The sequence below is a fragment of the Heliangelus exortis genome, chromosome 1 (genome assembly GCF_036169615.1).
Source record: "Heliangelus exortis chromosome 1, bHelExo1.hap1, whole genome shotgun sequence".
NCBI classification, from domain to species: Eukaryota; Metazoa; Chordata; class Aves; order Apodiformes; family Trochilidae; genus Heliangelus; species Heliangelus exortis.
This window is the reverse complement of record NC_092422.1, coordinates 15,603,027-15,628,289: the sequence shown is the minus strand read 5'-3', so window position 1 is coordinate 15,628,289 and position 25,263 is coordinate 15,603,027. Positions and strand designations below refer to the sequence as shown.

Sequence of the window (25,263 nt, the reverse complement as noted above, 5' to 3'; positions counted from 1 at the left end):
TGTCCAGTTCTGGGCCCCTCAGTTCAGGAAGGAGACTGAGGTGCTGGAGCAGGTCCAGAGAGAGAAGAGCAAGGAGGCTGTGAAGGGATCCAGCACAAGTGCTGTGAGGAAGGGCTGAGGGAGCTGGGGGTGTTCAGTCTGGAGAAGAGGAGGCTCAGGGGAGACCTCATCACTCTCTACAACTCCCTGAAAGGAGGGTGTAGCCAGGGGGAGGTCGGTCTCTTCTCCCAAGTAGCTACCAGTAAGACATGCATTTATATATGTTTGAAATAAAAAAGGTATGGTCTTAAGCTCTACCAGGGGAGGTCTAGGTTAGATGTTAGGAAGAAATTCTTTACAGAAAGGGTAATCAGAAATGGGCTGCCCAGGGAGGTGGTGGATTCTCTGTCCCTGGAGGTTTTTAAGAAGAGACTGAATACGGCACTCAGTGCCATGGTCTGGGAACCACAGTGGTAGTGGATTAAGGGGAAGTTATGGTCCCAGAGGTCCTTTCCAACCTGGCTGATTCTGTGATTCTATGAAATCCGTAGAGATGCTCTGAATTAATGATACATACTATGGACATTAATGGTTAACTGCTGTCCAGTCAATTCTGGAACTGCTGTTCCATGCAATTCCATTGGAGTATGACTACTCCATTAAAAGTAATGCTTCAAGGAGAATTCAAGGAGAATAAGGAATCTTCTTGTAAAAGTGTAAGATCTATGCCAATTTCTTCACAGAGCCATCTGAGAATGCTGGGAAAGTTATTTATGCTATGACCTGAGGTCCAGATCTTAAGAAATCCTGCATCAGTGCTTGTTACATACATACAGTTCCAGGTTTAGAGAGAAGAAAGGTTGAAAGCCAGCTACTAAGAGTTCATCGAGAAAATAATCAGATGACTGAGGAGTAAAAAGGAACTAATAGCAACTTTATCTTGAAAACATAAAGCATTCTGATTAAAATAATTTTTCAATCCTTTCCTCACCTGCCCAAATATTTTACTGTCACAAAAAGATGCTTTTCCTGAGTTACAGTACAATGGCTGCATGTCTATAGCCATTAATTGTCTGTGCTGCATGACAAATGAAGAATGCTGTCCTCTAAATTTAATTACACAGATGTACAGCTTTGCTTTTTTTTTCAAGGCTTTTTTATAATTGATGACATAGTTTCAAATCTTGCTGCACTGGAAGGAACTGTCCTTGTGTGTTTCTGAGTGTTTGGTTGAAACTCGTAGGCAGCCTTAGCTTGGTGGGTGGTGTCTACAATATTAACAGTCTGCCTGGGACCTGAGGGCAGTGAGGCAGTCAGTCTCACCAGGAAGCTGTGTTCGCTGCAGAACAAGCAGAGGGAAAAGCCTTCTGGTAGCTAATTTTTTTTTCAAGTTGCTGAAAAAGATTGCTTGAAGTCTCACATTAGACGACTTCAGAGGATGATACAGTGCCTCGGGGAAAGCATGTGTGCAATAACAATGTGGCTTTCTATTTATTGCCACATATGGCTTAGGTGTACTTTTTTCATGGACAAAGTTTGACAGTGGAATGCTGAAAACCTGTAATTCCTGTGGGTTATGATACACAGATTCAGTTTTTTAAACATCAGTATGAGTTGGTTAAAATAGCATCTGTGCCCTGTATTTGTCCTGTTGGTACACCTTTAAACTTTTTGTTTAAACTTAAACAACCTTTTCTGTTGTTGGTACACACTGTGGTGGGTTGACCTTGGCCAGCTGCCATACTCCTACATAGCTCTGCTCTCCTGCTCCCCCTTCTTAGCAGAACAGGTGGAGAAACTTAAGATGAATAAAGTGAGTTGAGATAAAGACAATTGCAGTTCCTTTGCCTCCTCCTGCCCTGAGCGGTGCAGGAGGATGGGGATGGGGGTTGTGGTCAGTCCATAACAATTGCTCTCTGCTGCTTCATCCTCCTCACACTATTCCCCTCTTCTGATGTGGGTTTTCCACAGGCTGCAGCTTCCTTCAGGGCACATCCACCTGCTCTGGGATGGGGCTCTCCAAAGGCAGCAGGTAGATATCTGCTGCACCATGGTCGTCTGTGGGCTGCAGGGGAACATCTTGCCTCACCACTGCCTTCTCCCTGGGCTGCAGAGGAATCTGCTCTGGTGCCCGGAGCATCTCATCCCCCTCCTTCTTCACTGATATTAGTGTCTGCAGGGCTGTTTCTCTCAGTTCTTTTCCTTGTACCTCACACCTCCATGAGGTGTTTTGCTGTTTCATTTTCCCAGAGGTGCAGCCTGCTTGGCAGGTGTGCTGTGTGGTGCGCCTGTTGGCACCAGCTTGAACAAGCTGGGACCAGTTGTGTCCAGCATGGGGCAGCCCCAGCATCTCCTAACTGAGGTCCCTGTATCCCTTCTGCCAGCACCTGGGCACTGGCACCCGGTACAGCATAAATGTTCATTAAATCTCCAACTGTTAGCCTAAGCACTGCCAAGTCCACCACTAAACCCTCTTCCTAAGTGCCACATCTACACTTCTTTTAAATACCTCCTGGCATGTCAGTAGTGTTGGGCCATGACTTTGGGCTCTGCCTCAACTCAGACAGTGTGTAAGGACATGGTGCCTTGCCAGGCACGTGGGCTGGCATTGCTGGAGACCTGGAAAGCAGTACAGACTGTGGAGTTCACTGCAGAGCACATCAGCAGCCCTTACCACTGGGTTTTCCTTGCCTAATATGAGCCCACTATTATCAGTATTCCCTACTCCAGGTGGAGAACCAGTTCTCTGTAGGGGGGAGGGATAACTTAATGTGCAGCCCTGAATCCTTCCTAGTCCTTTTCCACAGGTGCTGGCAACCCAGGTGCTGAGATTTTGTAGGCATTAACCAGATTAAAAGTCCAGTGCTTCAAATTGCCATTCATGGTTTATGAAGTATAAATAAAGTACAAAAGCATAACAATAACATTAATAAAATATTCATTAAAAAAGCTTTTCTCTGTACCAATTACAAATTTTGCCAAGTGCCTTATCACTCTGCTGCAGTGTTTTCTTTACTCGTATTCCCTCTCCTGTTCTCATTATCACCTGCATAAAGCTTTATTTTAAACATCATTTCAGCTTCCCTCTGTGTTGAATTAAGGAAAAACAATCCACAAAAACTAAATCAAATAGAATAGATGGTAGCTGCTTTCTTTCTGGTCAGACCATAGCTGTATACCTTTTGTCAGTGGTGTGATAATTTTAATTTTTTTTTCAGGCTGTAGCACAAACTTTATTCTTGATAGCATAGTGAAGTGCAGCTTGATGTCCTTCTTTCTGCTGGGATCATTTTAGAAGATAATTCGCAGAGAAAGTTGGGTTTTATACTTGCAGTGCTAATGTAATGTGATGCAGAAGATTTACTGTTATTATCAGATATTCACCATTGCCTCATAAACAAATTGCTTGGAGTTTACTGAACAATTTTGTTACAAACAGCACGGCAGTTGGAATGATATATAAGACAGATGTATATGTTACCCTTCTCTCCCTTTGGTGCTACTTTTTTCTTACCTCTTCATTCTCATTACAGATAACATTTCAGATTCTAGTGTAATACTTGTGATACCCGGGCGACCAGTGCAGTGACATCTCTGTGTGCTAATGCACAAATGAAAAGGGAGTGATGGAGGGGTGAAGAGGGAGGAGACAAGGGAGGCTAAAGGCATCCTTTACCCCTTCTGAAAGACATTTTTTGACCTCGCCTTTGTGTAAGATGTTATAACTTTTGAACCTTTTTTTCTTTTCTTTTTTTTTTTTTTCTTTTTTTCTTTTTTAACTATAGTTACAGGGATGCAGAAAAGAACTTTCACAATATATCAAACAGATGCTCCTATACAGACTGCTCTGGCAATGAAGAAACGGAAGATGTCTCAGGAATTCTTCAGTGTACAGCTAATGTACTTGGTATGTATTTTTTTTAAGGGGATTTGTTTCATTTAATTGTAATGGAAGATTACTGACCATCCTAATGAAACAAGGAAATTTTTTCTCCGGCAAAGGAAGTTTAGGATGTAGGCAGCTACATATCAGTTACCACATTTGTCTCCTTTTCTATATATATTTAGTGCTTTTGAGATTATCTGCTTTTAAAGATAATTATTTCAAAGAAGTTATTCCATACTTATTTGTGATAGTGATTTGCAGTGTAGCAAAGCTGATGTTACACATCCCTTCCTCCAGGACTGTAACAACTGGCAATAACTCTCTAAGCTGTAAGACAAGAAGTGTCCTTATATATATGAAAGGGAAAGGCCTGGGGTGTCCTGGTGGTCAGCATGGGCCAGCAGTGATTCCTGGCAGCAAAAATGGCAAATGCAGGTTGGGCTGTATGAACAGGACCAGAGATACAGATTGAAGAGACTCATTACTCCCCTCTAGGCAGTACTTATTAGACCACACCTGGGCTACTGGATTGAATACTGGGAGCCCAAAACCATAGAGAAGCTGATAAACCAGAGGGATCTTTTGTTGAGGCCACCAAGATGGTGGGGGCAGCTGTACCTGCCCTGTGAGGAGAGGCTGGGAAGCCAGGCTTGTTCAGCCTGGAGCAGAGGTGGATTTGGGAGGACCTAACAGCAGTCCATGGGGAAGTCCTCAAGGAGAAGGAGCTGGGCTCTTCACAGTGATGCAGGACAGGAGAGCAAGTGGCAGTGGACTGCAGATGACAGTGACAGACTGAAGTGACAGCAGATGTCCAGACTGGGTATCTTTCCCCATAGGAACAGTCAGGCAGAGGCACCAATAACCTCAGGAGGTAATCTGTGTGCAGCCCTTTAGTCCTTCCACTGTGTAAAGCCATGGGACAGCTGGGGTGAATGACCAGGCAACTCATGGGGTCTCTCCCAGCTTGAAAGCCTCTCTGACTCTGGCACAGCTGACGTGAAGCAGCTGTTGATACCATAATGACATTTCTGCTAGCTGAGTACTGAGCTTTTCTTTTTGTATTTTTATATAGCACTTAAAACATCTGGGACTGTACTTTTTCTAATGTTGAAACTCTCTTTGCTCTTCCATCTGAGGTCATGGTAGAATGCTGAAGTTGGGATGGAAAGCATGAAACATGGCATTCTGATTCATAATAAATTTCCTTTCAGCTGGTAATATACGGTATAAACCAGTGACATTTTTATGGGATTATGCAGTTAGAGAGACTTCAATAGGAGGCACACCACTAAAATCTGACATTGTATGATAATTAGAGATGTTATTTACCCTCCATGTCAGGGCAATATGGTAAGGTGATATTCTGCCCACACTGGGGACTGCACCGTTGTATCCTGCTGATTTAAAATCCATTTGGAGGTGTATGCAATGCATGTCTTTCTTTTGTATCCCAAATTGTTAAAAAGACTTAGTATGCTCTGTGAAATAGCTGACATGTTGTATTTGAGAGATGACTGTGTTTTACTGACATTCAAAATGTTTTGTTTTGGAGTCAGGTGACTTATTCCCCAAGATTCTGGGTGCTGTCAGGGAGTTTCTGAGGGCCTTTAACTGCTGCTTGGAGAAACAGTACTTGGCACTTCACACATGTGGTCATGGAAAGAATTTAGAACAAATTGAATTGTAAATATGTCTAGTATTAGTTACAATTTTATTTGTTTGCATTTTAAAATAATTGAATGCTAAGTCTCAGAAACAAGTGCTATGAGTTATAAAGCAAGACTCACACAAAACAGACTTTTAATCTTATAATGTGCATATCAATATTATAATAAACAAAATTAGATAGTCAGTGCGTAATTCACCATGACACAAAGAAGAAGAACAAATAGTTCTCAGAAATGGTTACTAATACTTTTTCATCTTCAGAGTGCTTTTAAATCAATATGCTAGACTTGGGGACCACAACCATTAGAATGGCTGAGTAATGCCTGTTTTATCAGTGGTATCATTGCAATGCATGTTTGCAGGGGGAGACTGGACTGTTAGGATCACAGAGTAGAAATAATGTCTAGATTACTGTGCTGGAAAATTATTAAAGTGGACTTTGCTGAAAATTAATTTGCAGAGATTTACTCTTGAAAAAGGTGTCATTTTAAAGAATGAACTTGAGTTCACAGTAAAAAAAATTAAAATCATGAGCAAAACACTGAGATAATATAAAAGCAGTACTTCCTCCCTTTTCTTTATCTGAGACAGGAAGATAAGAGAATGAGCAAGAAAAACAACTTCATTTTAATTGTAGCTCCTATTAAAACAACTAAATAATTAATGGGGGCTTAAAAATTATTAAAAAATAATGTAGACTGCATAACTGAGTCTCACTTACCAGTTATGTTTTCTCATTGAATAAAGATTAGTGAGAGCTGCTTCTGTGTAAGAAGGACATAACCACTGGGGTGTGTGTCTAGAGCAATGCCAATTGGCATTGCTGAGATAGGAGACAAGAAAGAATCTGACTGTGATGGAGGCTAGAAAACCTTTTGAACCAAATCTGTCTTTCAGTATATTTATATGAGTGGTAACAGGAATTTGCTGTCTAGGGCTGGAAGAAAGTGTTTTCATAAAGGTGCTTGGAAGCAACTTTCTGCTTTTTTACCTGAGATAATGCCAGCACGAATCACCTCTCCTGACCCTCTGACTGCCTCTAAAATAGTCATCTGGCATTTCTTCCTCATTAGAAGACAGCAAATGCTGAGGTAATTACTAAGTTTGGAAGAAAGGAGCAGATACTTTGCATGGTGGTCCTGGGGGTTAGACTGCTCACAGGAAAGTGCTGGTTGCAAGCTGTACACTTAACTTGACACGTGCTCTATCATGTGTGTATACTGGAATTTTCCTCCTGTCAAGTCATCACTAAAGTGTAACACCATCTTCCTGCAATGAAAGAACCTGATTCTCCTTCTCTCCTTGCTGAGTTGCTGCTGCTACAAGTCTGCCCATCAGCAGAGCTCTTTCTGCTTTAATCCACTTTAATTAAGGGAGCCATGTCCACCATGCTCACATGCTGTAAACCATGTCTGATAGCAGATCAATGGCACAGATTTTCTTTGTGATGACAGCTTCTGAGGCTGAAAAATTTAATTTAACTTTGTATCCCTTCAAAATAGTCCAGACAGCTTTATGATAGACTCCGGTCTCTTTAATTGGTGCATTAACACTTTTACAGTGTCCTTCAAAAGCATATAGAATTGTGGAATCATAGTAATTTAAATTGGAAAATACCTTTATGATCATCAAGTCCAACCATTAACCTAGCACACTAAACCATATCCTTGAGTACCACATCTATATGTCTATTAAATACCTCCAGGGGTGGTGACTCCACCACTTCCCTGGGCAGCCTGTTCCAGTGCCTGACAACCTTTTCAGTAAAGAATTTTTCCTAATATCCAGTCTAAACCTCCCCTGGTGCATCTTGAGGTCATTTCCTCTTGTCCTAGTGCTTGTAACTTTGGAGGAGAGACCTACCCCCACCTCACCACCACCTCCTTTCAGGAGTGGTAAGGTGAAGCCATGCTTCAGCACCTCGTTGTCCTAGTAGTGAGGGGCCTGAACCTGAACACAGGAATTGAGGTGTGACCTCACCAGTGCTGAGCAGAGGAAGGACAGTCACTTCCCTTGTCCTGCCATGCAAAGGAAAACCAAGTGACAATATATTGGAAGCTGGGAAAAAGAAAAGAGAAATCCTATGTTCTAAAAGGCTCCTTAGGAACTATGAAGTTCCTAGTTGGAAATAAAGTATTTCAAAGAATAAGCACAGGTATGTTTTATCCTACTGAGACAGACTTTTAGCTGGATATCTAAGCTGTGTTCAGAGCAGTTTGGTGTTTGTTTGAACTTATTTTAAAAATAAAAATAAGAAAAATATTCCTATAATGAAGTATATTATGTGGACAACTACCACATTTTTTATTCGGTGACTATAGATTTATATGTGGGTATGAATCACCTCTATGTTGGAGAGAAAAATTGTATCTGAAGATATTTCTTACATGGCCTTCAGCAAGTTTAAATTCTTTCTGTGCCTCAATTTCCCATCTGTATAATGGAGATAACAGGGTTGGGTTTTTGTTTTTTTTTTAAAAATCCTTTAGGGTATATGTCAGTGCTGTTCTGATTTTAACCTTCTCAAAACAAATATGTTCTCATACCATTTGTACATTCAGCATTTTAAACAATGACAGCTGAATCTTGTTTGGGACTCTTTTTGTCTCCATAATTTAAAATAATTTGATTTCAAATAAGATTAAAGTGTGCATTTTGACCTAACTGTAGCTAGTCACAATAGAACAGAAAACTTCCAGGTAGCTGCAAATTAAAACTTTGGCAACAGAAAAATAAGGACGAAAACTTTTTTTTGTTAGTCTGTAATTCCTATTGTAAGGAGTTGGGATCATTATGATAACTATTAAATAATAACAGCACATCACTGCTGAGATACACTACATTTGAAGAGGCAGGAAGTCTGTTGAAAAGGAGATGCCAGGACAGATTTTAGCTGACTGTGAGATTAGACTGGGTTTGGTCTAATCTAATTGGAAAAGATAGACAAGGGTTTGGCACACTGGCTGATAGGCAAGTATCTGAGAACTGTAAATGCTTATATATTGGAAACACTTAAATTACTATAACTTTCCTTTTCCTTTGAGCTAGGAACTGTAGGTAGTCATTAGGATGCAACCGATTTAGGATACACAGCCTGATTTATAATTAAAGTTGTTGGTTTACAAGTGGTGTAAAAGGAAATGTTACATGGCCCAAAGGACTGACTGTGATTTTAATAATAACTGGAACTCATTCCTGGGGGGAACTAAGCTATACACACAGGGCTCCCATTATTTGGCAGATGTTACAGTGCACTGGCAATACAAAAGTAATCTAAACAAAAATCACAGAATTAATATAATTTTAACACTGAGATGAATACATCTAAATTTAAAAAGGACAAACATTTATACTCAATGGCCTTAGATGTCCCACTCAAATTAGATTTATTGTTGGGAAGCAGATGAACTACCAGTATCAGAGCAGTTTGAAGTTATGATGTACAATAACATCTTGTAGAAGTCTGTTTATACACTAGATGACAATCTGCCCTTGATTCTTTGACTAAATATGGGTGTTTGCCATTATTTTAGGTGCTGTGGGCTGTGGGCTTGTGTGCCCTCTGTCAAACCTCCAAAAACATGTAGGTCTCCCTTAAGTCCCATATCCTGGCAGATGTAACTATCTAAAAGTTCTTTTGTAGATGTCTTGGGTTCCTTATGAAGCCTCAAGTAGCATTAGTTTTCTATAGGTGGTCATCTGAATTGAAACCTTTATATGTGTGAAGAATTATGAGAGATGATTTTGAATTTTATGGGAAAAGTTAAATTCTGCTCTCTATGTAAAATCAAATACATATGCTTATTTTAATGCAAAACCAAATTGAAAACTCTTATTCTGATTGCAGTTTGATCTATAGAATAACATGAAACAAACTGATTCTGCCTTATTTTTAGGAATTACCAACCTAGTGAATGCAGTTTTCAATTAATAAAACCTGTGCTAATCTAAAGTGACATTCCCCAGGTGTGATGGGGGGACACAGAATTATGCTAATCTTGCTTTAGGCAGCTTGGCCTTGCCTGCTGCTACTGAAATTGCTATATGGGGAGAAAAAAAGAACATTTCATGGTTGTGCTATCTCAGCTGAGCTTCCTGTGTCAGCAGTTTGGAGCAGAATCTTTTACACACACGTATGCTGAGCACAGGTGATCAGGTCCTCACCAAGAGGCTGTAATTACATAATTTCTAAGCATCATTTCTCAGAGGAGACCTCCACTTGAACAAGGAAAGAAAACACTTCATTACAATTGGATAAACAAGTGTTAGAGGTGAAGTAGTGTGAGGAATTCTTTTCAACAATAATTCTCATTTTTATTTTATTAAATCTTGAAGGAGATTCAGGGCCTGAGTGGCACTGTAAGAGAAGTGTTGTACAAGTTTTACAGCTGTGTCCAAGCCATGTATAAAGGCATAGGATTTAGTTACTGTATTTATATGAAAACCCTAAAATGGATAATGTAAAAATACTATCTGGAATCCCAGGACAATATAAATTCACCCTCATGATGAAGTAAGATCAAAGTCCTTTATACAGTAATTAGACACTAGTTCTAGGCTCACTTACAAGCCAAATTATTCATCTAATGTGCCTTCAGCATTCGTCTGTACACACCAAAAACTTTTCAATTGAGAGAATAAATTTTGCTTTCCCTATCACCATAAATTATGTTTTGGAATTCTGAACCAACACCTGGCTTTCTGTTGAAAACACTGTTTAAGGAAACAATCTTATTCAGGCCAAAAATCTAATAATCTAAAAATATTAAAGAGATGTTTGCTGTAAGTAAAAGTGGCAAATTCTTCATCAGTCAACAGTATGAGTTCTGGAATTGTATATTGAATTGTCACATCCCCTTAATGTTTGACCTTTAGAGCTTCTTAATTGGTATCCCATCAAAAAAGGTATTTTTCTACGCCAAATGAATAAGATTCTGGCTACTCTGCAACCATTGTCTCTGCGATTTACTTTAAGGAAGAAGTGGATGGCTTTTAACTGCTTCTTCATTCTCTGCAAGTTAGTGGAATACTTTGGCATTTTTATAACATCATTCATCTTCTACTTCTTTTTGAAGAGTCTATGATTTGTGATTTTCTTAATGGAAACAGCTTACTATCTAATTTCATCTCTTAGTACCTTTATCCCGGCCCAAACCAGGACACATAAATACTGTATTGTTTTCTTGATGTCCTGTAGTACATTCACAGTTTACAGGAACTGCTGAAAAGAAAACGAAAGCAGATTTTTTACTAGCATGTTATTACATGATGAAGTCAGGTATTTCTGCTCCAGTTCAGTGAAATACTTCATTTGTACTTTGAGCCTGTTCTTAAAGACTTTGGGAATTTTTATCTGGCTCACAAGTATAGGATCTCTTCTCTAAATGTCTTTGAGACAAATTTTCAAAGGATAATAGATGTTACTTAGTACTCTTGTAGTACTCTAGAGACTTTTATGTGAAGACCCATAGCAATATTTTGGTTCTGTGGTTGCTTTTCCTCAATTTCTTTCCTTCTGCAATGTGCTTGTTTAATTTCTCTCCAGCATGGGCTGGAATAAAAATGGCATTGTAAGAAAAAGCAACAAAAAGGAACTACTAAGAAAAAAAAAATCCTATTAGAGATAAGATCTGTGATTTGTCCTCTCAAAGAAGTGGATTAAGTGGCTGGAACAGAGTAGAACACTTTCCAAGAGGAAAGCAAATTGAGACTGATGATTTTTTAGAATTGCATTCAGTGCATTTGTAGAAGGTTGGTAAATAGTGAAAGTTCAAAATAACAAATGACTTCACTTGGGCAGTAGCAGAGAGTGTCTCGATGAATTTTGTTTGTTTTTTTTAAATCACAACCATTTATTCATATGTCATGGTGTAACTAAGGAAGACTTTTTCCAACTTATCAATTGCAAGCTGGTGCCCATTAGGAAGCCCAGTCTGTCATTGTTGGGGTCATGCATGAGATGATACAGGAGTGGAGTGACCTCTGCATTTGGAAGGGTTGGGCAGTCATGCAGATCTCAAATATTATTTTTTTTTCTGGGCAGCAGACTGAAAATTTTTATTGGGTCCATAGTGAAAGTGACAGAATAGAAATGCCAGCTCTTCAGAAAGGAATAGCAAATTGTCCATTTGGATGAAAAGAAGTTGACTCACATTTTCAGTGCCATCTTCTATTTTAATTATTTCACCGCAAAATCAAAATGGAAACAAAATGAAGATGCAGAGAAAGAACTGAATATGACAGGAGTTTAAAAAAACCCAAACTATTTATGCACATGTATAACCTGAAGATTTTAAAGAATATTTTGAAGATTTTGTCTTTTCTCAAAGAAGAAGGAAAAGCAAAGGAAATACTGAATGTGTTGGAGTTGGAAATCATACTTAATGTAATATTTAAAGATAGTTATTAGCCTATGGAATTCTACAAATGTAGTAAAGTTTGTACTACAGAGACAATGAGTTCTGCAAACTTTTTAAAAAGCAGTTTTTTCTGCATGTAATAAAACTTAACTCCCAATCTCACACTTCCATCCATTTCAGTGAATAAGTAACAGAATCACAGAATTATTTGGGCTGTAAAGGGACCTAAATATCACCTATTTCCAACCCCTTGCCATGGGCAGGAATACCTCCCACTAGATCAGGTTGCTCCAAGCTCCATCCAGCCTGGCCTTAAACACTTCTGGGTGGGGGAATACAAAACTTCCCTGAGCAGCCTGGGCCAGTGTCTCAGCATCCTCATATTAAAAAATTTCTTCCTAATCTCTAACCTAAATCTATCCTCTTTCACCTCAAAATTGGTTCCCTCGTCCTGTCACTACACTTACTGTAGCAGTTAGGGAGGAGTTTCCTCAAATCCCAATGTTTTATTATGATTTTCCTTCATATTTAATGGTTTTTCTATAGCATTTGATTCCAGTCACTGCTGAGAGAAGATTTCAGAGCAGCTGAATAGGACTGTGGTGCAGTCTCAGATCTCTCCTTGTGATGATGCTGGTAATGTCTATTGTCTCTTGAAATCTAAACAGAGATAGTATAGAGAAAGAAGTATAGAGAAACTTCACAGAAGGTATTCAAAAGACTGGGATCATTTATAAGGTAGAAAATGAAAAGCTTATGATGAAATACATACAGAATTAATGTAAGTAACATTAAGAAAGTGTGTGCTTCTGTTCATCATTTGTTTCAATAAGAGAGGTAAGAATAAGTCAGTGAAAATACATATAAAGTATTCTGTCCAGCTTCATAGAAGCATATCACTGAAGCCAACAGCTTTTGGAAATACAGAAAAAAATAGTTCATGTGTGTTTCAGTAACAGGAATTTTAATAAAGCTTTTTTATTTAAAGAAAAATCATTATACTTCAAGCAAAAATTGACTTCTTATTGATGAAGCTTAGGAAAGAACGTTCCCAATAGGTGTGTTATGCTTGTTTATTTTAGAAGGTAGTTTGAGTTTGTTTAATTTTCTCACTATCTCATAATGTCTATTGTTAGAGAGAAGATTCCCAGCTAAGACAGTTCAGCAATTTGGTTGAGCTTGGCTATATAAATTTTTCTATTCTGAGCTCATCTGATTTTCTGCTGATACTGTGTGCGACTCAATTCAAAGCTAAAATGATTTTAGAAGTAGTGGCATGTCCTAGAGCCAGTTCATTGACCTGGATTTCATAGCAGAGTTCATATTGCTTGGAGTTGGTAGGTTGTGGCCAGACTGAAGAGCCAAGTCCTCCCGGGTGGACACGATGGATCTGAGGTGATCGGCAAAACCCGATGATGGATGCTAAGGAACAAGTCCCACTGAGGGGACAGAGACAGTGCTTACATGGGTAGCAGTGAGGGGCGTGAGTGATCAGTTCTGCATGCCCTACTGTCAGTGGCATCAGGGCAACAGACTGGTTTAATGTAATTTCAGAATACCCTGTAAAGAGAGCTCACCTGTGCAGTTCTTTTGGGCAGCTTTGTGGAGTGTTCCATTGTTCAGTAACAGGATTAGGTCATTTGTACCCAAAGCCCAGGGGTGTTTGATAATGTCCAGTTCCCATACTTCCAGGGCGTGTGTAATCTTGCAGCCTTGGGTGCCCCTCACTTTCACACAGACTTCTAAAGCTTCTCACAGTTCACTCTACAGAACAATGAGATGGGAAGTATGCATACGTATTTGTGTATACAAATTATGCGATTATTTCTTATCTCCTTGATACTGATATCCAATTATTATGATGTTACTGGTATAGCATAGAATTTAACTATTTTTGGGTTATAGTGAGTATTTTTATGGAAAATATTACAACACTATATTATGCAGACGTAGTGGTAGTGAGTCAGGAATTGGCACACTGTCCTCTGAGTCAGGATATTAGGGGGCATTGTGTACCAGAGGTACTTTCTTTTGGCTTAGCCACAGATCTGACCATCTGTGGTCATAAAAGATCCTGGGAATATTTTGTAAAAACCTAGTTTAGTGACCAGATTTGATTATGAGTAATGGCATCTGAATGAACTTTCCCAAATTATTACTGTTACTTCTTTTATAAAATATGCTTTGTCATTTTGTCCTGTTTATATATTTAATTTTATACATTTTAATCTACTATCACTCATTTTGAAGGTCCAATCAAAACTACTGTTGCAGATGGTTTGCAGAGTTGTGGAATGCTCAGATCCCTTGTGAATGATGATGGTTATATCTATGCCTGTGTGCACAGGCACAGTTATTGTTATTGTTTCTAAACAATAGATGTGTGACTTCTTCTGTCTCCTGTTATACCCCTTGAGCATGAAAGTCTTGGGTTTGTTCATCTTGAGCCCTACTCTTCCAAATTTAAAAGCCTACAAGCAATGTAAACAAACAATGAGAAGTTCAGTGGTCCACTGGGATCTTATCAATGTTATAAAGCATGCTCAATACATAAAAATAAAGGGCCTGTTGTACTCTTAGGAAATAATCACAGGACCATAGAATGACGGGGGTTGCAAGGGACCTTAAAGATCATCTGGTTTCAACCCTTCTGCATGGGCAGGACCATCTACCATTTGATCAGGTTGCTCAAGGTCCCATCCAATCTTTCCTTGAACACCTCCAGGGAGGGGGCATCCATAACTTCCCTGGGCAACCTGTTCCAGTGTCTTACCACCCTCATAGTAAAGAAATACTTGATTTGTCTTACAATTCAAGACAAAATTTAAGGTGTTTTACTGTTTGAATGACATGTGATTTGGTTTCAGTTCACTGAAGTAACTATGTTGTTAATTTCTATATTGATTTCTTTTTAAAACAGTTACTGGATATTTGTAATTCACATACAGCTGATTCATACTTCTTAGAACAATGCAAACATATCTTATTAATTTTGTAACTCTACTGTGTAATATAGAAATTATATACAGAGACTTAAGAGATCCTGTCTTTCCTAACAAAAGACAAACAAAAATGTTTAATAAACATCTCAAAATTATTTTTTCTAGGCTGTCCTTAAAATGGTAAATAACAACCTGGACTAATATTGGGTACACATTTGTATCCAGGGGCTTCCATCACTCATGATTTCTCATTCCCTCAGCAATAGCAGCCTTAGCACCTCTGTAAATAAAAAGCTTTTGATTTTCTGTGATGGAGATTTGAAGTGACATTGTGAGGTGTCACAGGGCTGTCCTATCTACTAGCAGTTTAGATCACTTTAAGAGGCAGGGTTTTTTTTAAAGATGGGTGAGTGTAGAAACTGCAAAGGCTTTACTCTCCTTTGCATGCAACAAAAAAAGAAGTAATTGTTCCTTTTTGTCTTCTGGCAGTACCCAGCAGCTAAAATAAGTAAAGCATTTTGTTTTAAAAATAATGCCAGGCCCCACAACCTTCCCTCTCACAGACTGCAGGGCTTTACATTGCTTTCTGAAAGCCATAGACCTGACTTTGTGTCCCAGTAGCTTATTCTTCCAGCTGGTAAGAGCTGGATCTCTCACAGGGGCAGTCAACCTCTGTAAAAGCTGAAGCCTCATTTGCAGCTTGGTGAACAATGGAGGGGAGGCACCTGTGGCTGGGTGCATTCACACAGCAGAGTTCCTGTGACGTGGATGCCAGGGAAATTATAATGTATCCATGCTTCCAGCAGGGGAAAGGGAACAGGCAAGTGTAAATCCCACAAGTTGCTGGCTGGGATAGTGTGCTGAGAGCATGAGAATGACAGGCAAAAATGGCTTCAAGGGCTAGTCCCAGCCAGCACAAAAAAACAGAAGTCCTGTGGGTAGGTAACTTCTCTCACTGACAGGCAAGCAGAGAACAAAGAGAAAATGTAACACAGTAGCACTACCGTGTTTTTGATATCAGTGTCTCATTGTCCTGTAGGTTTGAAGTTTGAGGAAATGCAAGAAAAGTTTGGGGAGGAATTCTTCAATATCTGCTTTGATGAAAATGAAAGAGTTCTTCGAGCCGTAGGCGGGACCCTTCAAGACTTCTTCAATGGCTTTGATGCTTTGCTGGAGCACATTAGGACTTCATTTGGAAGACAGGCCACCCTGGAATCCCCTTCTTTCCTATGCAAAGAGCTCTCAGAAGGCAATCTCATGCTTCATTACTTTCACCCACATCAGATTGTGGGATTTGCAATGATGGGAATGATAAAGGCAGCAGCAAAGAAGATTTACCACTTGGAAGTGGAAGTAGAACAGGTCACTAATGATAAGTTGTGTTCAGAGGGGACAAATGCAGGCAACTGCAGTTGTCTGACTTTCCTTATCAAAGAACGTGAAAATGCAAATATCACAAAAACACTTCCACCGCGAACTTCCCAGTCCCCTGTAGACCTGAGAATTAGCATCAGCACCTTCTGCAGAGCTTTTCCCTTTCACCTGATGTTTGATCAAAACATGCTGATTCTCCAGCTTGGAGAAGGTCTTAGGAAGCAGCTCAGATGTGACACACATAAAACTCTGAAATTCCAAGACTGCTTCGATATAGTTTCTCCTAAAATCAGTGCCACATTTGAACGAGTTCTCCTGAGATTATCTACTCCCTTTGTCATTCGGACCAAACTTGAGGATTCCGACTCTGACAATAAAGATAAGGTAAGGACATTAATTTTGAAGGGGATGTGTGTATGTGTGTGTGATAGGAGAAGATTATTTCTGCAGAGCTCAAGTCCTATGTACCCTGGAAAGCTCACTTGGGTCTTACAAACAGGGGCTAAGTGGAATTTCCCAGCCAAGCGAATATTTTCCTAAATTATTTATAAGCTGTGTCTATGATGGTGTAAGAAATCATGACACTGACATTCAGAAAATTCTGCACCATGGCATAGAATAGCACAACGTAAATCAAAAGGGTGAGGAATTTTACAAAGTGCCCATATCTAATGCTTAATTTCACTCCATATTTATTATGGAAACAATACTAGTTATTAAAACATTTGCTAGGACATAGTTTTCAGCATGTTTTCTGAAAGACTCTCACTGCAGTGTTCACATTGCCACTTCATTATATCCTACTTCTCTGTTTGGAAATGCTGCTTTCCTTTGTGTGTTTTATCTCTCACCCAGCAGTGTAAGGGAACCAGAGGTATAAGTGGTACCAAGTATCACTTCTGCCACTTTTAATGCCTTCCTGTCATGTAAATAGGCATTGCTCCTCCTACACTGCCTCTTCCCTCAAGTGTTTTAGAAGAGAGCTCCCTTAAATAGTGAGCCCAGTGTTGAGTTCATTGAATGCCAGGTGAGATAGGTAAGAATATGTCTTCCAGAGTAGACCTCTCCAAAGGTTGGATGGAGTTTGTCTCATTGCATATCCTTGAATTATGGGAAAGCTTTTCAGTGTAGAGCCAGGTTTCAGCTTTATGCATCAAAGTACTTACACTTAATGCTTTAATTTAAGGCCTCCATGTGGATACCTTGGAAGTACTGCTGCCCAAAGTGAAAGAATCAATGATTTTCAGGGTTTTTAAGAGATAGGTCCCAATTTTAAGATTGGTCAATTTTGAACACATTGGATACTTGGACACCTAATTCCTGCCTATGGGTGCCACAAGTTAGGTGGTCTGGATATAGCTTGAGAAACTCCACTTCTGTTGTGGGACCTACACTGGGCCAGAGTTTCAGAAAGACTCCTGTGGCAACTGTGGGTTGAGTTCTGCATTCTTTTAAAAACACAGCCACTCCTGACAGCATCAATGTTTCCAGCCCCTCTTTGGTGCCAATAAACATGCTTTTTCCCCTGGAAACAACATGTTTCCCAAGGGAAGGAAACTAGTGGTTCTCAATCTATTTAAAACCAAAAGGGGAGTATTTTTCAGAGTCTGTCCTCAAAGTCACCCAAACATTTAATTATGAGAAGGCTGTATGGAGTTTGGGGGTGTTGTATGTGTTTAGAGGTGTTGACTCAGAGCTACAATTTGGGGCAATCCTTTCTCCTTTGCAAGAATCACAGAATCACAGAATCAGCCAGCTTGGAAAGGACCTCTGAGATCATCAAGTCCAACCCTTGATCCGCTACTGCTGTGTTTCCCAGACCATGGCACTGAGTGCCACGTTCAGTCTCTTCTTAAAAGCCTCCAGGGACGGAGAATCCACCACCTCCCTGGGCAGCCCATTCCAATGCCTGATTACCCTTTCTGTAAAAAATTTCTTCCTAACATCTAACCTAATATTCTCCCCTGACAGAGCTTAAGACCATGCTTGTCTTACTGGCAGCTGCCTGGGAGAAGAGACCGATCCCCCCCTGGCTACACCCTCCTTTCAGGGAGTTGTAGAGAGTGATGAGGTCTCCCCTGAGCCTCCTCTTCTCCAGACTGAACACCCCCAGCTCCCTCAGCCCTTCCTCACAGGACTTGTGCTGAAGTCCCTTCACAGCCTTGTTGAGAGCAACAAAAGGCTTGTAACATGCTTCTTCCTACCTTCTGAGCCTGCCTGTCCATTTCAGGCATCTTCCCCTGCCATGAGGCAGAGTCATGGCCCTTCAGTCTCCTTCTGCTCTTCATGAATCTGCTGTAAATCACCCTGAAGAGGAAGGAGTTGGCAAGGGGGATGTTTCTAAAACGTTTTTCCTATCTAATTAGAAGTTAAACAAACAGCATTGTGTTACTGTGCAGGTTACATACGGTTGTGGCTTGCTCATAGGAGAGGTGGTAAGGAGTGAAGCTTGCTGGAGGCAGATTTTAGCATGGGGAAGACAAATCTGATTTAGTTTGGGAAGCAACTCTGATTTCAAAATCTTGTTCTCTGCCATCAAGCTGTGCAGCTCTGAGTGCATCCTTGTGTCATTGCTGTGGTTTGCATGTGTCAATACCAGTGGGAAATGAATCTAATCAGCAGTGGGCCCCACTACCACTCAGAAGAGTGACTCTATCTTAAAGTCATGTGTAGAGTCAGACCCTGAACAAGTGTCAGCACTAGTACAGTAGTAGTAAGTCAGATTTTCTTGAGAAGGAGATAAAAGAATGGCAGTATAAGGATATTCTTTGACAACAGTCAGAAGAAAAAATGTGTCTTGAACAGCAGGTTATAAATGAGAGAGAAGGGTGATAGTGAGGTGCAGGTGACCTGAGGGAAATGTTTTGTTGCAGGCATGAGAATTAATTTGAAAATGTCAGTTTAGCTTAGTATTTTCTTATGACTCACTTGTTTTATATTCACTTTCCCAAGTTTTATGTTGGTAAGTCGTTAAATGAAGCTTTTTGAGCAGTTAAAAGAAGTTCAGCATGTGAATCATGTTGCTAGATAATTTTTTTTCCCAAAATGAAAGGTTAAACAGATTTAGAGATTGTGCTTGTGTTGTTTACATAGAGTTTGAGAGGAGCAACATGGCAGTACTGTTGTGTCATGCTCAAGTTCCTACTATCTCCTGGACAAAAAAAATAGACTGAGCCTTGGGAACTGCATGCTGTGTTATTTTCCCAGAGCTGATGTCACTCATACAGCTCATTTTGGAGTTCTTTTCAATTTCCCAATACTTGTTTGGAAGTTGAATGTGGGGCAGGTAGATCAGTGGCTGTGAGGATCACCCCTCATGACCTTGCTGATAAGATAGCAGTAACTGACAGGTATTTCTCTGTCACACACCTCTGTTCAGTTCATGCTGGAATTGCATTCTACTTATAGCTATTTATCTTTCTTTAAGAGTCTGAGTCTTCAATAACCTCAACATTTTTCAGAGCTTGTTACTTTAAAAGACAGCTGAAGGGATGCAACCCAGACAACTCTGCTGCATTTTTGAAGCTGCTCAATTGTCTTGGTAGTTCCTCAAGAAACAAAAATTGTTTTTAAAGGTTTTGCGGTTAACAGAGGACCTTTCAGTCTCTCTTCAGGGCACTTTTATCTCCATTTCAATACATAAGTTAGGTCTTTTTTTAGGCTTGCAGTGAGAAAGACATGATCTTCCCCTAATTCAGCAGCCAGAAGCAAATTTGAAAAAACACCTGTCCTGACTTTCAGAGTGCTTAGTGCTTTTGTTGTTTATGCAGAGGCTCATTTGTGTGTTTTGATTTAATGGGATTTGAATCACTGGAATAAGTAACTTGGCAGTATAACACAGTCCTAAAGTTCTGATGTAAGTCTTATGAGTTCTAGGTGATAGGTAGCACTTCCTGCAGATGTGTGTCCACCTTCTTAGAACCACAGCCTCATGTCTCAGGGCATCAATACCTCAGCAAAGTTTTATTTGATATGTCACCTAGTAGTTCTTAGCATTTACAGCATTTGCTCCCATTGTAGGGAGCAAACAGGAAAAAGAGCTCCCTACCTGAAGAACACGGACTCTAGAACTTTAATCCAGATTTTTCAAAACCATACATACTCTTGGGTCATAATTCTGATGATTTGATTTTTGCTTGACTGGTATTTGAGTCACTATTATGTAATGGATACATGTGGACACTGCAAACATCCTGCAAAATAGTAAGCAATTGTATGAATTTATTGGTTCAGCAGTCTCACTGACTTTACTTGAACTTATCAAAAGTTTGCAGATACTTGTCTCTAGAGGATAAGAACCAAATCATACAAACTAACCCTGAATAAGATAGGATGTGATGTCTTACTTCCACCCTTTCTTCCCTTCTTCTTTCTGTCCTTACATTTTATTTTCTGTACTGATTACATTATCCACACTGATGCTTTGGGTTTTTTCTTGATTGTTTTTCACATGCAAAATTATCTGTATGAACAATTGTGACTTTCTTTAGATGAGGTTTCCTTGTACCCACCTGCAGTTCTTTAGATGTATAAAAGCTGAATGTGATCAGCTTCTGAGATTTCCTATTTTCCCATGCAGCTAAATTCTTGTTATTGCTACTTGTTTACAGTATGCTGCTACCCAGATGCCAAAGGGAATATTAGGGACCTCTTGGTTTGCTTCTTGTACAAACATTCTGTTGTTTTTCATATTTCACACTAATTTTTATAGGAGTTCAGGGGTCTGGGGTTTTTTCGTTTGGTTGGTTGGTTGTTTTTTTGTGTGTGGGTTTTAACTAAAGAGCTTCCCTTGTATGCAATCAGGTTTTCCAAATTTTCTGTATTATCTCTAAATAACAAGATCAAAATGTTGCTGTTTCACTTCTCAAAGGTAACTTGTTCTACACCTCTCTCTCTGGGAGCAATTATTTATTGCATCAATCAAGAATTTATTTATTGTGGATGTTAACCATTTGATTTTGGTTGCTTATAGCTTCCCACATGGTGAATACAACTGTACTCAACAAGAGTTTAGTGAAAGTAGAATCACATATATAGTAAGATAAAATTTAAACTGAAAGGACTGAGTTTGAACAGGTCTGGTGGAGTGTTCTAAAGCCCCTGTCAAGCCTATCCACTGAGGTTTCCTTTCCATAAGGGTTCTATCATTTGAAGAGAGCTGATGGCTGCACACTGCCATGCAGTGGGACAGGATCAGCCTTCTAAGTACCCCACAGTCCCTGGTGCTGGGTCCTCCTGGCCAGGTGACCATCTGGGAAGAATGACCACTCCTTCCTTGGCAGCACCTCCAGGTGTTTGCACAAAGCAAATGCAATGTTTGCACCCAAATATCTCCCTGACTCTCTCACCTGCACAGTGAAGGTGTTGACATGACTCTTTCAATGTTTTACTTGTCAACACTACTTAAACGTGGTAATGTGTGGTATTAATGTTACTGCCTCCCATCTGAGCTTCTGCAAGACTTCCACTTTCTTACTTTTGCAGTAGAAGTCAATTCCTCATCTCTGTGAGTCAATGTTTTTAAAGCAGATATTCTTTCACCATGTCTCTTTGTATATGCTATTTGTTTTTACAGAGCTCCCCAATATATATTTATATTACCCAATTCTACTGCATTAATGAATTTTCCTTTCTCAAGCAGCTTTCCCTTCACCTTAATGGTGAGACTGCAGAAATCTTTATTCTAGGGGCCACCAAGGCCACATTTCAAGTTTTCACTGAGAGTTTATCATAGGAATTTTCCACTTTTTGTCTTTTCCTGAGGAGAAGACAACAAAATGAATCTGATAACCCAGCAGGAAGGTGTGCATGTAGCACCACTGCAGGTGGGGACCCCACCCACCATTTCTTGACCAGGCAAGGGCTGGAAGTTCTTGATGGGTACTTCCTGACTACAATAGTTTTCTAACTTTATGAGCAAACAAGACCATCTTTGACAGTGTAAGCATTTTCCTACTTGACAGTATGAGACAGATGGAGCTGCTTCACTTTTTGTCTTTATGGGAAGACAAGGACTGACTTTTCCTTTTCCTTTTCTGGCTAATGTCCTCCTTACTTGCCACTCCTGTGCCACCAATGCTGGGCAGATCAAGAGAAGATAATTCTGCCCTCATGAGGACCCACTATGTCCTCAGGGCCTTGATCCAGACCCCGTTCCCTCAGTGCACAGACTGACAGGATGAACCTTGCCAGCAGTGCTTTGTGGGTGCCTTTCTGAAGCTTTGACTTGGCATGCAGTTGGTAAGAAAGTTGAAAGAGAATAATAAAAGAAATTATTTGGTTCCCTGCCACAAACTGTGAAGCTGCATTTTCCTTGTGTTACTGCTCTCCTACTCAGACTAACAGCCCTTTTCTACCTTTGAAATAAATAATTTCTTACAAGAATACTCACTGGCCTTTGACTTACTGTTAGACTTGCAAATCCTTTAATTCAGAGAATCTGTCTAAAAATGAAGCTGGAACCTAATACTGCATTACTGAAGGTGGCCAGAGTTTTTCTGGTGGAATATATTCTCTTCAAATATGCTATTTTATTAAAATCACAGCTTGCCAGGGATTTGGTGAAAATTCCTTTTATTGTTTATGGTTTTTTCTGTATTTTTACATTAAAATATGTTTTGTTAGGAAAACATTACATTTATATTTTAATACAACAACATTTAAAAATAGGAAAACTTGAGTTCAATAAAAAAAAGAATCTGAAAATTTTATATGGCAACAAGTTTCAGATACCACATACAATTCTGGTTTTCAAGAAACACCAACTGTAGTGAGAAAACATCCAGCAAAATGGTACTGTCAGTTTTTTACAGCTCTACTGATAGTGCAGGCTGTGTGAGCCAGAGCCTCAGCTGTTGCTAGTGTGGAGAAGAGGTTTGTGGTAGATCAGTTATGATGCTCCAGCAGTAATTTGTCCCAGTCTACTTATTTAGATAAATGCATAAATAAATAAAAATAAACCACTCCAGAGCCAAAATTAAGCAAGTGTATCTGGAAAGTTAGATTGTAAAGTGTATAGATAGGTATGTAGCTAAAGGCCAGATTTTAAAAAAGCTGTTCATTTTAAAATGTAGCCCAATTCAGTGTAGGTTGTTTGGAATTTCCCATGTTAATTTCTATTCTTTTGTTTAACTGTGGAATTATTGATCCAGTCCTTCTTCCATGGTGCTTGGCAGAGCCATTTCTTTACTCAGCTTTGTATATGTACTACTTATGATGAGATGAAAAGTCCATCAATTCCATCCTGCTGACTATCACAGTGACCAACAATGCTTAATGAAACATTAAGCCTGCAGTGCAATTTTCTGTAATACATCCTCCCACTTTTTAGCTCTCCCAGAGGATGAAAACGTATCCTCTTGCAGTGGCACCTGATAGATCCCACAGGACCACTCCTCTGGAGTTTTCTCTAGCACCTTTGGAACCAGGAGAAGTTCATCCTGTTGGCTTCTGGGGCATCCTGTGGACATAATGTCCACTGTTTACTAAAAAATGAGAAGATGAGACTTCTCTGGTTGGTGGCCACTTTCAGACAGGTTTGTGGGTACATCATGTGAGGAATGGACCACTTTGTGTTTGTTGACTATTGCAAACCAGATAAAACCAATGTTTTTTCAAATCCAGGAAGTAGGTTGTTCCCCCTCTTTTGAGAGTGCCTTCTCTATCTGCTACTTTTTATTTGTATTTTGAAACAACAGAATGACATGAGCAGTCCTGACACTGGCAGAATAATTTAAAACCCACCACACACAAATTTGAAGTGTTTTGCTTTTACTCTGTAACTGTGTTTTTTCTCCTCTCCTAGTAAAATTCAAATGAAGTGATCTGGAATTCATTCTAGCATTACAGACATCTGTCAATTACAATCTAGAAATTCTGTTTTTTCCCCAGAGCTGATTTATTCAGTCAGTCTTTGATGCTAAGCTGCCTTTGATTTACAGACCCTTGGAGCTCTCAGAATCAAATTGTCTCCTGTTTCTGCTAATGCTCATATCCCACCCTTTCACATGCCAAAATGTGTTTGGACTTTGATGATTTTCAAGATGAATTGGATTGAATGGCTTGACTGCTTCTAGAGACTGTGATGGGTTACGGGGAACAGCAGATGACTTGGCTTATCTTAGTGGTGTTTGTGCCTCAGAGAGCTTTAGTAACACTGTGAAAGTGGTCCAGAACTACTATTTCTTCTTTAAGGCAGGCCATTTAAATAAATATAATATTTAAACTATTTTCAGTGATAAGACTGGAGAAGTGTAACAATTTAAAGATAAAATACTTCTTTATTTCCATTAGCTGAAAACCAAAGAAAGTGGAAATTTGAGTTAAGAGGATATTAAAACAATTTAACTCTGTGATGAACTCTCCTCTCTCAAGATTTTTATATACTTTTTTTTATTATAAGAAAGCTGCTTGCACATGAAAATATTCATGTTTATTTGACTGAAATTGTTTCAATGAATTTCTAAATTACATTGTGTCATAAGTGGAAAAAAAAAACGCATTTCACTGGTTTTTACATTACATCATGAGAATACTCAAGCACAAATCAGCAGTAATAAATTTATCTCTACCTCTCTCTTCTAGTGGCTAAAATTAAGTATTAATTATTCACAATAGATTCTTATCCTTTACTTCATTTGCTCATGAGAGCTGAGTGCCTGGTGTCAGAGGTGTGATGTCAAAAAAACTCCATTTTCCTTGGGATGGTCAAATTAAAGTAGAAACGGTCACTGTTTCCCCTCCTCCTCCCTTTCCTGGTACTTGTAACTGGGCAATGCATGCAGTCTCAAGTTAAGGCTTCTTTTCTGAGTGTCTTTCCAGAGGCTGAAGCATCTTTAGGAAGGAAGGGAAAAGCCTGAGTGTCTCCATGTGGGTTTAGTTGGTTTTGTGCATGAGTTCCCCCAGGTGCATGGGTGGGGAGTCAGAGGCTGTGGGAAAACGTGGATGTGCCTCTGGGCATAAACCTTAAATTTACTGTTCTGAAGGGTAGCAAATGCAAGGTGTGGAACTACCTGTTTTGGCAACTTTCATGCAAATGCCAAACGTTGTGCTAGCC

The 25,263-nt window shown here is 39.6% G+C and overlaps 1 protein-coding gene across 1 annotated transcript in view; it reads left to right on the top strand.

Annotated features, from left to right (window-relative positions):
• Positions 1-25,263, top strand: part of GUCY1A2 (guanylate cyclase 1 soluble subunit alpha 2) — a 147,895-nt gene that overhangs the window by 14,782 nt on the left and 107,850 nt on the right. Inside the window, exons 3-4 of the mRNA XM_071734684.1 lie at positions 3,765-3,886; positions 15,874-16,592. Coding sequence (XP_071590785.1) covers positions 3,765-3,886; positions 15,874-16,592 — 841 coding nt within the window. The remainder of the gene's footprint in view (positions 1-3,764; positions 3,887-15,873; positions 16,593-25,263) is intronic.